This window comes from Nematolebias whitei, chromosome 9 (genome assembly GCF_014905685.2).
Source record: "Nematolebias whitei isolate Nwh7 chromosome 9, NemWhi1, whole genome shotgun sequence".
Taxonomy (NCBI): Eukaryota; Metazoa; Chordata; class Actinopteri; order Cyprinodontiformes; family Rivulidae; genus Nematolebias; species Nematolebias whitei.
The window spans coordinates 42,768,800-42,784,696 of NC_056506.1; the positions used below are offsets into that span (position 1 = coordinate 42,768,800).

Below are 15,897 nucleotides of genomic sequence, written 5' to 3' on the forward strand. Positions count from 1 at the left end.
GCTTTAATTTAGTTATTTTTACAAATGTGCTCAGACTGCTGTAGTTGAAGCTGAGAGTCACTTCCAGCATATTGGCAAAAATGTCCATAACTCAGTCAGTTCTACATACAGAGCTAAAACTGGATGTGCATTCCTTCAGTGAACGATATGCCTTAAATCAGTAAAGGATCTCATCACCTCTTTTCTTTTCAGTCCAAAAAGTCTCGCTAGTTGTGTTCACGTTAATACGGAGAGGTTTTCACGTTCTTAAGTTTAAATCAATACCTCAATGATTCTCGTCAATTCATTCATGCTTTACTCTCCCCATCGTAGCTGAAGTATCAGCCTTCATTTAGGGAGCCACTAATGACCTGCTAACCATTTGAAAGCAGCTGAATTCCTACAAATGTTGTGTCAATAAGATGGATTCATGTCGATGTGCGCGGCACATAAATGCAATCCAGCAAATCGATGAGACCTTGCGACGTGGCCGGCGTTCAAATGCGTACGTGTGAGCAGATCAATGATCTTACTCAATTGCAATCGGGCTTCTTTGAGTGATAAGCGAAGTGATGAGAGCGACTTGTCAGTGAAGCACGGCCAATTCCTTTTCTGTTCATCTGATCGCATCAGATATCCAGCTCGGAGGTGTAATTATGCCACTGGGTGGTCCCCGTCTCCTCCCGGCGTTAAAGAGGACATAGATTTGACGTTTTGGTACAAAATGGATTGACGAGGCAGAGCTAAAAAGAAAGTGTAGTTCAACAGGAAGGTTATAAAATATTAAGTAGAAGTGAAAGTGTTGATGATGAAAGTGATAGAATTAGCTTTTGCCAAGTCTTCGGGGATTTGTTATGTTTTGAATCAAGGTCGCTCCACTGAATTGCCCTATTTTTCTTTGCAGAATAGCGGTGCTAATCAAAAATGTTCTAAATAAGTTACTTTTTTGTGAACTATCCCAATTTGTGAACTGACTGATGCTGAGCTCAAATTGAAAAGAATAATGCTTATTGAGAAATGTTCCAAGTCACAGAACGGATGTAAATACAAGATGAAAAGAAGCCAGGGCTGCATAGCTTTAGTATCTTATTTTAATGGGGTTTTATTATGGAATGTTTTTTACAATGTGCTGGCGGCTTTCAGCATTTTGAGCCTTCGAGATTAGACTTCCAAGATCCCTGGTTTTACAGATTCAAGTTGGATCATTTCAAAGTGGGTAACGTTTGCATTCAGGGAAACAAAACTATAAAATCTTAGTCTTGATATAGGCATGACATGGAGACTCAAACAACCAATTATGGCAATTAGATCTGATAAAGTCTCAACTCTTCTTAGGTTCACTTCTCCTCTCAGCATGTAACCTCATTATATGAACATCTGCCTTTTCTGTAGTGAATACGCCACACTTTCTGACTATAAAGGGAGTGGAGGTCAACGCTGGGCAGACGGCATCTTTTCATTGTACTGTCAACGGACGCAAGAGAGACAACTTTCGTTTGTGGCTCCAGGTGAGTCGGTTTCTCTTTTTTTGCTCCCAGTTTTCTTCAAAGACTGTAGCAGATTATAAAAAAATTGGATTATAAGTGGACTCTTGAGATTTTAAAATGTTTTACTGACTTTTTAAAATGCTATTGCTGCCAGACAGATACCTTTGGATAGAATTGTGTATATTGTATCCTATGTCCCATTTTTCCTGTTGTCATTGTGTTTTACTACTACCATAATTTAAACTTTTTAAGTCTACAGGTGCTAGAAAAACACCACTGTCATTGTATTTTGTCTTAATTTTCCTTTACATTTCCATTAATTAAATAAAAAGCTACTTTTCAGCCAAGAAACCAAAACTATAAGTGTGTCAGCCAGCTGGTTGTAAAGTACAGTAGAAACTGATGGGGGAGAACGTCCTCCTTCTTGGATGCAGGAATCTATAAATGTTTGTGTTTCCGTGCTGATTGGTAGTTTTTTGCACGTGTCATTGTAAAGACGACACTTTGTTGGATTTTGGAGGGTGACGTTCATTTTGATGTGACAGCCTCTTTCTCTCCTTGCAAGTATTTTTAATACATTTACTGTATTTTCTGCTGTGCACGTTGCTCCGCCCTATAAGTCGCATCAGTCCAAATATGTCTAATAAATTGGACAAATCCATAAATACATCACTTTGCTGTATACGTTGCATCTATTATGCATCACCGCTGACACGTCGCGTTTGTTACGCGTCACCGCTGACAATCCGGAAATGTGGGCCAGTGTTGTGCCAAATGGCTGCTGTGGGGGCGTGCACGGGAGAACTTTAACAAGAATTTAACAAGATGCACTTAAAAACAATTATTTGTTTGCTCAACATTATAGCAAAGGTGTGTCTCTGTAACTTTTCTTTAATAAATGCACTTTGACAATCAGCTGCATTAATGGGTTCCAATCAGCCTCATTTTCAAAAGCAGATACATGGAAACATGAACGCGCAGAGGGACGACTCGCTGTGCATTTCTTCAAAATTTAACAAGATAAGCACCTAAAACAATTGTTTGTTTGCTCGACTTTATGGTAAATGTGTGTCTCAGTTGAACTTTTATTAAAAAAATACACTTCGATGGTCAAATTAGCTGCATTTCGCCGGGGTGGCACATGAAGCCGATTTGACGGTTGCTCCAGGCAGACGATGGTGGCAGAATACGGCAAGCCGATTGTATCACAAATAGCCCCTTTTACCTATTATATGACACAACAGCATGTCATACTACTCAACTGCCATCTAGTGGCTTAAAATGGTAGTGTTAAATATTTTCATTGCTCCATTATCTTTTACCCGCTTCTTCCATTTTGGATCACGGGGGTCGCCGGTGCCCATATCCAGCAATCACTGTGCAACAAGTGGCGGGGTACACCCTGGACAGGTCGCAAGTCCATCACAGAGACACATAGAGACAAACAACCATTCACTCTGTCACTCACACCTAGGGACCATTTAGAGTTACCAGTCAGCCTAACAGGCATGTTTTTGTGTGGGAGGAAACCGGAGTACCCGGAGAAAACCCACGCATGCACAGAGAGAGCATGCAAACTCCACCCAGAAAGGCCCCCGCACCGGGATTTGAACTAGGGACCTGCTCGTTGAGAGGCAGCAGCTCTACCAGTTGCGTCACCGTCAGAATTAATGAAAACGGTCATATCTCAGCCCAAAATTGATTCATAATTATGGGAAAAAGTCCATAAATACGTCACAGGGCATGCAAATTATGCAAAATACTGCGACTTATAGGATGAAAAATACGGTAGTCAAAACTTCAGTCCTGGACTCCTGGGGTACACCTTTCATGTCCAAAAATGCAACTTTTCAGCAAATGGGGAAAAAGCAAATAGAGCATACTGTATGTTAGCACTGTATCTACTTTAAATCATGACCGTTTGAATCCTTTTGTTGAAATAGTACTTTGGATTAAATCGTATATGAACCTGTCTTGAACTAAAATGTAATGCAATTAACCTCAAAAGTGTGTTATCAGGATATTAAAGCTATGCATTAAGAGACAAAATGTCAAACATATAGCAAAGTATTTTTTTACACATCTTCTGACACGTTGGTTGTGTTTCAAGCTATTAAAAATACAAGCTCACATCTAAGGGTGGGAACCACTATAGTGAGAATTTTACCTGTTCACCAGCTTCCTACAGACCCATGCAGTGGAGAGGAAGGGGATTATGGTTGTTTCTGATCACAGCAGCACAGTCTTAACCTAAATAGATGCTGGCTCCGTGTGGATCCTGCACACTATATCCGGCAGCACAGAGCTGCGCAGCAGTCTTGAATTGACCTTGTTCTGAGCAGCGAAGGTAGTGCATCTGGCAACATAACCCTGCTGGCTCGGCTGCTAAGCACGCTGTCACACATGTGATCAGTGCGAGCGTGACGCCGGGTAAAGGTCTTCTGCCAGGTACTCCATCATTTTAACAAACACATCCTCATTAGCACAGGAGCTGGAAAACAAACATTAAGTGAAGTCCCCCGATGACAGTAATGAAGAAATATTTCTAATGAACAAATGTCCCCCATCTGCCTGCTGCGAGGGGTGACAGCTGGGGAGAGCCCACAGTGTGTATGTGCAAGTGTGTGTGTGCATTCCTGTGTGATAAATGCGTTCTTACAATCAGTGACCGATGGGAACCGTAGGACACATGCAAACAGTCAGAAGAGCAGACAAAAAGTACCAGAGTTTCTAAAAACCCACAAGGTCGGGCCATTTTTCTTATCGAAGCTTTCCCGTTTGTTCCAAACAGGGCATCGGTGGACGGGAGGCCCCGATGAAAACCACTAAACCTTGGAACAACCGTCGCTTCATAGGCACTTTCGACGTGGAGAACACAACCAAGGGCGACTCGGGCCGCTACCGCTGCATTGTCCACTCGGACAAAGGAGTTGGAGTGTCCAATTATGGAGAACTCACCATAAAACGTGAGTATTTGTTCCAAAGCAGAAAGAAACACAAACGGATGCACTTGAGTGAAAATGGCACAACAAGCTGAGCTCTTTTCCATCCGTATGACCTCCATGCAGGAGAAGAGATAAACTGGAAATGCAGCATGATTTTTTTTTTTTTTTTTTGAAAATATCCTCTAATGGCTTACTGAAAACACAAGCTTTTTAGTTTGATTTGTTATCCACAGGACTTTAATACTTCTCCTTTAAAGGCTGTCCTTGAGTGAACGCAGCTCCACTATAAGATCACAAAGGCAAGAGGCAGCAGGGTTTACAGTAACCTCTCTGATATTTCACTCCCTCAGTCGTTTGATATGAATTTATGGACTCGTCCGGAGCTAAATCTTGCAAGGCCTCCCTTTCCAACAGCCCTATAGCCCGGTAATGGCCTTCTATATTTCTTCACCTCAATTTTCTCCCGGTGCTCTCAATTGAATTTACTGCCTGGATTTTTTTTATACTCCCCTCCTTTTTTTTTTTTTTTTTTGTCTCTAAGCTTTATGTGATTGATAGGTTTAATCCTGCCTGTCCAAGATCGAGCTCTGTCAATCATGCGAGAATGGCTGGGTCCAGACACTGCCGAGTGTAAGAGGGAGATAAAGTCTCCCAGCTCGAGTGTATCAGTGGGCTTCAGCGGCGTACTCAAAAGAAAATTTACTGACGCACTGGAGGCACTCAAGAACAACACTTGTGCATAAATGCAGCAACTAAATCACTTGCACGTCCTCACGCTTACACGTGCTCACCAGGCATCCTGATCTCACTGTGATAAACAAGGAGAACCAGTTAGGTATAAAGTGCTTTGGTCATACATATTTAAAACTCAGCCCGTTTCATAGTGATTGCTTTTAATTTATCTCGGTTTAAATTCAGCACTGATTGAACACCTTAGTGACTTTGACATAAAGCGACTCATTCAAGAAGAAAAGGCTTTTTCACAACGAAGTGCCACACATAAAGTCTAATATCTCCTCTTATCGTACGAGTCATAAAACAAGCAGCGCCGCGGCTGAGTTGTAAATCCTCCCAGAATATGTGTCCGCTGCATCCAGGGCTCATTTTATTTTATTTTTTTTTTTGGGAGGAGTGACCGTGTAGCATTTCTGTGGATTATGAGCCGGCTACAGTCGCACCTCCACACCCCTCATTATCATACACTGCCTTTTGCTTCAACAGGAGGAGAATGAATGCTTGATTATCCCAGATAATCACTTCTGCTTTTCATGCCAGTGTTCTGTCAGATTTACGCACCCGAGTATGAAGCACGTTGTGTGTATTCCAGAGCGCTTGCCCGGTCCAGACCCCTGCTTCCCTCTGTGTTGATGAGCTCTCCTGCAGTGCTGCCAGTGGTTTTGAAAGGAGGATAATTACTCCATGACCAAGAGTTGTTTTTTTTTTTGTTAGAATCACCTGAAGCCCTCGCTGAGCTCTGACTTTGTATTCTGAGCCACGCGACCAACTCAAGGTTGTCAAGGTTGCAGACATGTCGACACTAATGAGAAAAGCCACCAAAAATCAAAGTCCGGCCAGTCGTGCTCCTCATTTTCTCGTGTCCACCTCTTCGCATATCAGGAGCAGATCAATTCTTTACTCGCAGCAGTCCAATTAACAAAGCGCACAACGTAATGAGGGCCTCGGTGGACGTCACAGGCAAATGAAAGATAGATTTATAAACGGTGAAGTCTAACTAATTTAACAACCGAGATGAGTGGCGGCTTTTATTATTGCTCTCTAAGTGCTTACAAACAAATTGTGGACTTGTGTGGAAGTGTCTTCTGTATCCATGCAACTCTGAAGAGACAAAACAATTTTTAAGAACTAATATAATAGGAAAAAATGCTTCTTATTGCTTAAACATTAAGAAAGCTGCAACTCTGTAATTTTTACATGAACAGAACCAGAATTACCGTACTTGTCGCCGTATAAGTCGCATCATTCCAAATATGTTTAATAAAGTGGGAAAAAAACATAAATATGTCTCTTCGCCATATAGGTCGCATTTATTGTGTGTCACCGCTGACGCATCGTGTTTGTTATGTGCCATCGAAATGTGGGCCGGTGTTGTGCCAAAAATCGATTAGCTGCCAAATGGCGGCCGCGAGAGCGTGCACAGGAGGACTTGAACAAGATTAACACTTAAAACAATTTTTTGTTTGCTCGGCATTATATTAAAGGTGTGTCTCAGTTTAAATTTTCCTTAATAAATGCACTTAAATGGTCAAATCAGCTGCATTTCGCCTGGGCAGTGCGGCAAAATGCAGCTGATTTGATGTTTGCTCGAGGAGTTCCGGAGCGAGATGACGGTGACTTGGTATGGCAAGCCAAGTGTCTCATTAATAGTCACTTTTACCTATTAATGAGCCACTTGGCTTGCCATATTACTCAAGTGTTCAATATTTTCCATGTCAGAATGAATGAAATCGTCAGACGTCAGCCAATAATTGGGTTATAAATATGGGAGAAAAAAACATAAACAAGTAACTTCGCTGTATAAGTCGTAGGGCATGCTAATTTATGCAAAAACTGTGACTTATACAGCGAAATGTACGGTAGGTGTAGTCCAGATCTTTAGCTAACAGATTGCACAAAATCGTTGTTTAAAACTTTGACATGCAAAATGCAGTTCATCATGGAATACTGTTTTTGTTTTATATTTATTTCGAAATAATTTTTAGTTCTTATGATCAAGCAAATTTTCTAAATTAAATAACTAAGAAACTTTCTTGAGAAAAGTGACTTCGCTATCTCAAGATAAGCACATAACTAAACCAATATCATAACAAAATGAGCTTTATTATCACAAGTTAATGAGATAATTAGCTTATTATCTCAAGCTAATGTCATGAAAATAAGCCTTCTTAGTTTCCAAAACTGTTTGTTGTAAATTTAATATATTTAGGTTTAACAAGATTACTTGTTTTGTTGTTAACTTCAGGTTCTTTGTAAGACGTTTTCCATTCACTCTTTAAAAACCTATAAGTATGTTATTACCTGATAGTATGAATAAAATCGGGGATAATGGCTGTGGCTGTCAGTTGGAATCCCAGTCTGATGGCTTTTAGTATAATTGTAGGTTCAGGTGCATGTCTGTATGTGAGTATCTTTTCTCGCGTGTGTATGCACATGCATTAGTGTGACAGCGATTTTGGCAGCCAGATGAAGCGAGACACAGCTGTCGCCAGTGCCATTCGCCTGTCTGGTCAACATCATGACAACAGCTGCTCGCTGACCCTCGCGTACGGTTTGCCACCGTCATCTGCGCTGTGTCAACCACTTCCAGCTAACTCCAATCTCGGCTCCAAGACCTTTCCGGGGCCCCTCGGCTGTGAAACTGCCAAGTGAGGCCTAAACATTGAGAAAAGTGTTGTTAAAAATCTGAAATGTTTCAGAACCTGAGTGTTGTTCACACCAGCAATCTGTTATTTGCGGCGCATCTGCTAAGGCTGAACAGAGGATTACTGCACCTACAGGAGTTATTTCAACACAGTTGGCCGCTGTTTCTTTTTAAAAGCAGCAACTTTGCATAGTCAAACAAAAAGCTTTTTGCTGTGATTAGATTTAGTTTTCAGAAGTGGTCCCCAGTGATGAGAGCAAAATACGCCAGGATGGCAGCATCAATGCAAAGCAATAATTGGCATCAATTAAATCCAGTGATGAACTTGTGTTCTCTAAAGAGGTTTGCTCACTGAGGAGCTCTTACTTCTTCTAGTGCTTTTACAAAGTTGTTTTAAAAAATCAATTAGCCAAGTTCTGTGCTGCGTGGTCCTTGTGAACCAGTCATGACTGAGTCAGCAGCAAGAAAATTTCTCATATTTTGAGGGACATTTGGTGTAAAGCATCATAGTGTTATTGAAGAATGAGTAGGTTGGATAACATGTCCAAATAATCTGGTAACCTTAATTGCAAGGCTTGCCTGGGTTGTTCCACCATAGAGTAGAAAACATTATTATGCACCTGTTTTCGGTTACTTAAATTAATCTTAAGTTAAACCCCTTTCAAGTTACAGGAGATCATGAAAGCCCATCGGAGCAAGACAATGATGGAACCCAGATTTTGGGTCACCTCATTTTCTTGTCTGGCTCCAACACGCAGACTAGAAGAAAACCTGGTGGATTAGCTGGTTCGCTTTAGGTGATGTTTGTTAGCAACACTGGAAGCTTGGATTAAAAGGAGTTTAGGGACGTAGGATGGAGGTCAGAGTAAGGTAACCATCTGCTGAAGAACCAACAGTTTATCGTTCTTTTGCATAACAGCTCCATGAAAGGCAGTCAGGTTCATTGTCCCCCTCCATGGAGCAAAGAAAGGGAATTGGAAATACCCGCCGTCTGTCCATTGTGCATGTTGTGATGATAACCTGAAAAATAAATGAAGAACTGACTTCCATTTTGGTGTGTGGCTACATCTAGACATATCGTAAGAAAGTTTCCTTTGGAAAACTGTATTGCCACATCAAAACCCAAGATAGCTGACACCTTAAATGTATACATGTACATTTTCTAAGCTGGATAACTGCTGAGTGAGTAAAGCTGGTGTGTGGCTGCATAGGCGTGAGACAGGCCACTATAAAAAACTGCGGGCTACTTCAAAATCCAAGATGGCCACTGCCATATGTAAAACCGACCACACCTATCATTTTAACGAAACTATGCTTTCTAGTTTTTATGTATGAGGTAGAGGTAGGGCAGCCGACTTGGAACCAGAAGGTCACGGTTTGACTCCCGGCCATTCCCACATGTCGTAGTGTCCCTTAGCAAGACAACTAATTGCTCCCCGGGCGCTTGCATAGCTGCCCACTGCTCCACCTGGGTGTATCCCACGTGTGATGGGTTAAATGCAGAGAACTAATGTTGCCATTCTATGGGAACATACAATGATGACAATACATAGCACTTTCTTCTTTTTTCTTCTTTTTATATATAAAAGCTTAGTTTGTTCAAGTGATTGGTCATGGATACAACTGCTTCTTCAAATCAGCAGCATCTGTCACTCTATACTGCCTTGAACATGCACAAAAAACTACCTCTCTTCTTATACACAGTGCAACTCCTACCTACTTGAATATCGTGCACCAAAAACAGTAATGTTTGCTTATATTCCCTGTTCAAGTCCAGTCCTGAAAATCGCCAGTCTCAAAAACTACAAACATTTACTATTGAAATATTAAAATCCCTCAACGATGGAGGACATCAGTGCACCTCTTGTACTTATGGGTTCTTTAGAGCTTAATGGCATCACTGCTCAACGTCTAAATGTTGGGATACATGAAAATTGTAGATACCTGAGTGATTCTTTGGCTGCTGGTGCTAGCTGCTTGTTGAATAAGTTTTTTTTTGGGTGGGGTCGTCAGGAAAGCCTGAAATGCATCGTGATCAGATTGTTTAGGAGTCCTTGCAAGTTAGGCATTCTGCATATTTTTTTCATGCTATTAGTGTTTAGAGTATTTTTAGTTAATGTTTTTCTTAGTTCATATCTTAAATCTTATTACTGTTTTTTCTTATTACATTTTATTGTTGAATGTAATTGGGACCCTGTGTACATAATTTTGTACATGTGGTGCGAATGACAAATAAAGAAACTCTGATTCTCTGATGTACGATACTCTAAACTAAATAGCACATGGTTGAATTTTTTTTAAAAATATGTTAGAAAACTTTGAATCTTCAGGAACTGTCATACTTAGACACTTATCGAAGGAGACAAAAACTGTGTACACAAAGAGATGCAGTTATTATTGCATTCCTCAGAAAATCATGTAAATGTTGCTGCAACACCTTCTCGCCTGTCTATGCGGTCTGAAAAAACAATCCTAAAAATATCTCAAGGCAGAACTAATTTGTTTGACATTTCAAGAAACCTCATTAAACGAGAAAAGGCTCAAGGTTTAAGCAAGATTAGACAAATATTGTGACATAAAAGCGATAAGGTTATATTCAAGGCTTTCATATAGCATCACCTTTATCCGAAAGAAAGGAATTTGTTTTAAAAAATGCATTTAAAGTATATATATATATATTTGACAATTGAAACAGACTCACTGAAGGGTAAGAAGGCTGAGAAATAGATTGGACAAGTTGGTATGTTATTCGCTCCATTCAAAATATATCTTTCTTTTATAGTTTCATACTTTTTCCATCAACGTGTGAAGGTTTCTCACTACAGACACTTGGACAGTTTGGTTTGCGGAAAGCCACCAGAAACACATATTAGTTTAATACTGAAATTCAAATGGCACAAAATGATAAATAATAAATCCACAAATGTTCAACAGCTATATTGTAAAAATTAGATGTGAAACATTCTGCAGTATTAATATCACAGCGTGCTACCATAACTTGCCGTAACATCATTATACTCAGTCACAGCAGGGATGAAAGACAGCTCTGCCAAGTGTGAGGGAATAGTTCTCAATCGAGAAAAGGTGGAATGTTCTTTCCTGATTGAGGATGAGTTTTAGCCTCAAGTGGTGGAGTTCAAATGTCTGGGAGTCTTGTCCATGCATTTCGGCAGCATGGAGAAAATATCATGATTTACTGGTCTCTGGTCCATCCCTAGTCTTTGATCATGAGGTTTGCTTAATGACCAAAAGACAGATCCTGGATACAGGTGAAATGAGCTTCCTCTGTAGGGTATCCGGGCTCAGCCTTGGAGATAAAAGAAAAGGTTCAGTCAATTGGAAGGGGCTCGGAGGAGAGCTACTCCCTCACATTAAAAGGAACCAGTTGAGAAGGTTCAGGAAGCTGATTAGGATGCTTCCTGGATGTTTCCTTCTGTAAGTTGTCCAGGCACATCTCACAGGGAGAAGACCAGGCAAACCCAGACATAGCTGAAGGTATTATTTCCTCTCTGGCCTGGGAATGTCTGGAGATCCCCCTGGAGGAGCTGCAGGGTCATGGAGATGTCTGTCTAGGTTGGAAGAAAATTGACAGATAAGATAATTATATTTCTTACAAGAGAATGGAGTCTGTTAATTATGGTTTGTTTATTAAGCTTTTCTTAGTTTATGTTGCTGGTTCATCTCTGTGAGCAAAACTTGTTCTGGAGTCAGCAATTTTCTAATACTTTGGATACTATGAGTGGACTTTTTTACTTAAAATGTTGAATAAATTTACATATAAGACATAACTCTACTGATCAGCTACATCCTTCTAATCCAGTGGTTCCCAACCCTGGTCCTTGAGGAACACCATCCTGCATGTTTTAGTTGTTTCTTGCTCCAACACACCAGATTCTGTGATTTAATTACTTCATCAAGTTCTGCAGAAGCCTGTTAATCACTCGTTCATTCCAATCAGGCATGCCAAAACCAGAAAACAACTAAAACATGCAGGATGGTGTTCCTCAAGGACCAGTGTTGGGGACCACTGTTCTCTTTTTTTTTTAATTTGCAAATTTTATTGAATTTATATATTCAATACAGGTGTACATCCAAACTGTACATTTTTTCAAATGTCCTATAGAAACTAACCAAGAGAAGTTGCACACACTTTCTGTACATGTTTTGGACATAACAACTTTGCTATCCTTTATGTTCCTCAACCTGTCCAAACACTTTCAGTACAAATACTAGGTTTTCCTGTCCATTCTTCTTGTCCAAGTCTTCTCAGTTGGGGAACCGCTGTTCTAATCTAATTTAATACTGTGTATCTATCCAGGACCAGTCCATTCTGCATCATAGTTGTACGTCACAGGGATTTTTGGGGGTGGAGGGGATGGTTTTGGGGAAACTTGTTTGAAAATTGTCCGCAATATCAGTAAGTTACATTGAGTTAAACAGTCTGTTAGAAGGTGCAGCTGTGCAGTAATGAAATAAAAACAGCAGAGTCATGCTTACATCATCAACCGTTCTACTTTTTTTTTTCAAATAATTGAAAATAATGTGAGTTCTTTATTTATTGTTAACCTTTGCCAAGTTGCTACACACAGTGCTGAGCAGCCACTAGAGACTCTCTTTCAAAGAAACACTTGAGTTTGTGTTTATTATCACATCAGTCCATTTAAACGGAATAATAAAATTCACAATCAGTCATGAGATGAGAAATTAAACCAGCACCGTCACTGACAATAGAGATGGCAAATACAGTGTTGTCAGTCGCCTGGAATGTTTCAATGGGACCCTTCTGGTTGAAATCAATACTTTGTTCAATGGGATCAGCGCTTGCCAAGGTCTGACTGGCCTTACGCGTCTTTTTCAAGTTGTCTCGTTATAAAATTGTGTAGAGCCATCTGTGTACTGCTGATAAAGATATATTCAGTTCATTAAGTTGTAACTACTGATTGGCTCTTCTTAAACATCTTAATTATAGTGGGTATGATGTTCTTTGTGAGCTTGAAGATAATTTTGATCTGGTTGATTGTTTGAAAGAGCTTCTCCATCATAGTTTGTTTTATTTTCCCAGAGCCTCCAGTTCCTATTGCACCCCCACAGCTGACTGCTGTCGGAGCAACCTACCTTTGGATCCAGCTGAACGCCAACTCCATTAATGGGGATGGACCAATCATTGACCGACAGGTGGAGTACCGTACGGTATCGGGGACCATGTATGACCTGCAGCCCGTAGACAAGACCACACACAAGATCGGCCACCTGGATCCAGACACCGAGTACGAGATCAGTGTTCTGCTGACCAGACCTCTGGAGGGAGGGACCGGAGCTCCTGGCCCCCCTCTGAGAGCCAGAACCAAGTGTGCAGGTGAGACCATAACAGAGCGATCTTCAGATAAGTTTTTATTTATTTATTTGTTGTTTGTGATCTTTAAATCCAACTTATAATGCATACATTAATTTACAAGCAGATAGTGTGATGACATTTTAGCCCCCATCTGCCCTTGGGTGGAAACTGACAGCAAGTCTTACAAAAACCGAGTCATTTGATATTTATATTTAATAGTGTTTTCAAAAATTGTCAATAGTAAAGCACAGAGATCGCAGAGTTCTACAAGAAGTTTGTTTTTCAACAAATCAGGACAAAAAAGTGAAGATTTTGATTCAACTTACTGCTGCACCGTTAAACTGTAGTGAATTTGAAGAGTACTAATAATTAATGTTTCATGTTGCCGTTTAGGTGAGACCTCAAACGTAAAGTTTTTTTAGCCAGAGGTGTTGTTAGAATGTGATTGACTTCAGCCTGAGGATAATTTCTTACACCACAGTTACACCATTTTCAATGAGAGTAGAAAAAATGTAAAATGTGTCGTGTAATCGTTTGCATCGGCTGACTTTTATAACATGACGTAAAACAAAATTGATTAAATCTAGTTTCTCATATTACTCAGACATTTCTCTTGTTAACCACAGGAATAAAATCCTAGAATATTGTGTTTTAAGTTTCTGCTTTTGTTGTGTGACGAAGGCTGCTTTGGAAAACTGTAATAACTGTCTTACCTGTCTGATGCATTAATCTTCAGCTGTCTAGATTTAATTGTGCCCAGTTGGTGTACCTTTCTTCTAAATTCCAATCCTTTTTTATAAAAGGGTTCAATCATAAACAACTAAAATCTATTCAGATTACCATGTTTTCCAGCATATAAATTGCTCCAGAGTTTAAGTCGCATCAGTCAAAAAAAGCATCATGAAGAGGAATCAAAAACATATCGGTGTATAAGTCACATTTATGATGCGTCACCGCTGACCCGTCGCATTTATGCGTTTATCTAATGGTCAAAACAGCTTCATTTCACCAGGGGTGTGCTGCGCCATCCATCCATCGCGGCCAGAGTCGCTAGCTCTCCAGCGTTCTTCCGCCTTGCTGTTGCAGTTCTTAGAAATTTAACAAGATTAACACTTAAAAACAATTGTTTTGTTGCTCGACATTATAGCAAAGGTGTTCCTCAGTTTAACTTTTCGTTAATAAATGCTCTTTAATGGTCAAAACAGCTTCATTCCACCTGGGCGGCGCAGCACCATCCATCCATCCGGAGCCGCTAGCTCTCCAGTGTTCCTCCGCCTGCACCAGCTGAGTGAAGCGAGCGCGCATGGGAGGACTCGCTGTTGCAGTTTTTAGAAATTTAAAGCGTCAGTCAAAAATTGCGTTATGAATATGGAAAAAAAAACGTATATAAGTCGCTTGGGTGTATAAGTCGCAGGACTGACAAATCTATGCATAAAACTGTGTCTTATACACTGGAAAATACGGTAGTTACTTTAGCTTGATTATTTTAGAACAGGAGACGCAATTCTTCTCTTATTTTTCAGCTTATGTTTACATTTCTGTTCATTTGTTGTATCTTAAAAATGTCCCTGTTTGGGATAAAGTTTGTCAGTTTAATATACACACAGTAGATATAAATGTCTTTAAAACTGCACCTTGTTACAAAACCATTTCAGATCTTCTGAGCCCAGGCTGGCAGGATGAAGATCCTTTATTGTCAAACTGGGACTCGGTAAGGAGCGCAGCATGACTCTGCTGCTGCAGTTACAGAGCTAACCTCTTCTCCACCTCCTTCTGTTTGCATCATTAAAATAAAAATAAAAAACATCTAAAATCTGCTGAACAGTCCAGCTACATCTCTGCATTGAGAAATGCTGGTGAGATGGTCTGTAGCGTCAACAGAGGCTGCTTGTATGGAAAACTGAGATAACAGAAAGAGACTTTTAAGATAAAAAAAAAAAATCACATTCAAATCATATAAAGACAAAAAGAAAATAAAACCAATAAAATAAAATAAGCTAAAATAGAATTATAGGAAAGCAAATAAATCAAATGCCATTCTAAAAAATGTATTCAGTAGTCCCTCGCTTATCGCTGGGGTTACATTCCAGACACCCTTGCGACAGGTGAAAATCCACGACGTAGGGACGTTAAATTTATTTTAGATTTTATATATATATATATACTTTAAGGCTTTACAAACTCTTTCCACTCTCTTGCAATGTTCTAAACTCTTTAAATGCTCTAAAAGAGCACAGAGAAAGAGAGCAAACAGACTGATGCTACGGTTACTGAGCCAATCATCGCCTGGGGGTAGACTGGCCATCGGGATCACCTCGATTCAGTTTGGCTCGGTTCAGGTCACGCTTGATTATTCTAAATAAACAATCCATGCCATTCACTCCAGCATCCGCCTCACTGAAGCTCCCACAGCAATGTTGGGGAAAAACAGACCCCAACCCCCGCCCCCTCCTTTCTCTTTCTGAACCTGACAGCCTCAGAAAGAGAAAGGAGGGATCACTGAGCGGCCAGGCCACCGGGAAACAATGTGTACAATCTTACATTGAAAACCCGCGAAAGAGTGAGTCCGTAAAAGTCGAACCATGAAGTATCGAGGGACTACTGTATTCTCCTTTTCAATGATTCCATTGAGTCCTTAAAGGTGTTGTAACTCCTCTGTTGTCCTTCTTTAACTTTATAACCTTGATCTGTTGACCTTTGTGTCAAGTTGGTGACCTACAGCTCCAAAACTTTTGAAATATTAAAAAGATGCACCACCATTAACCCCAAAAA

At 40.3% G+C, this 15,897-nt stretch overlaps 1 protein-coding gene across 1 annotated transcript in view; it reads left to right on the forward strand.

Annotated features, from left to right (window-relative positions):
- LOC119414282 (receptor-type tyrosine-protein phosphatase mu) overlaps positions 1-15,897 on the forward strand; it is a 203,234-nt gene that overhangs the window by 24,444 nt on the left and 162,893 nt on the right. The window contains exons 5-7 of the mRNA XM_037681376.1: positions 1,372-1,487; positions 4,258-4,432; positions 12,853-13,146. Of these exons, the coding sequence (XP_037537304.1) occupies positions 1,372-1,487; positions 4,258-4,432; positions 12,853-13,146 (585 nt within the window). The remainder of the gene's footprint in view (positions 1-1,371; positions 1,488-4,257; positions 4,433-12,852; positions 13,147-15,897) is intronic.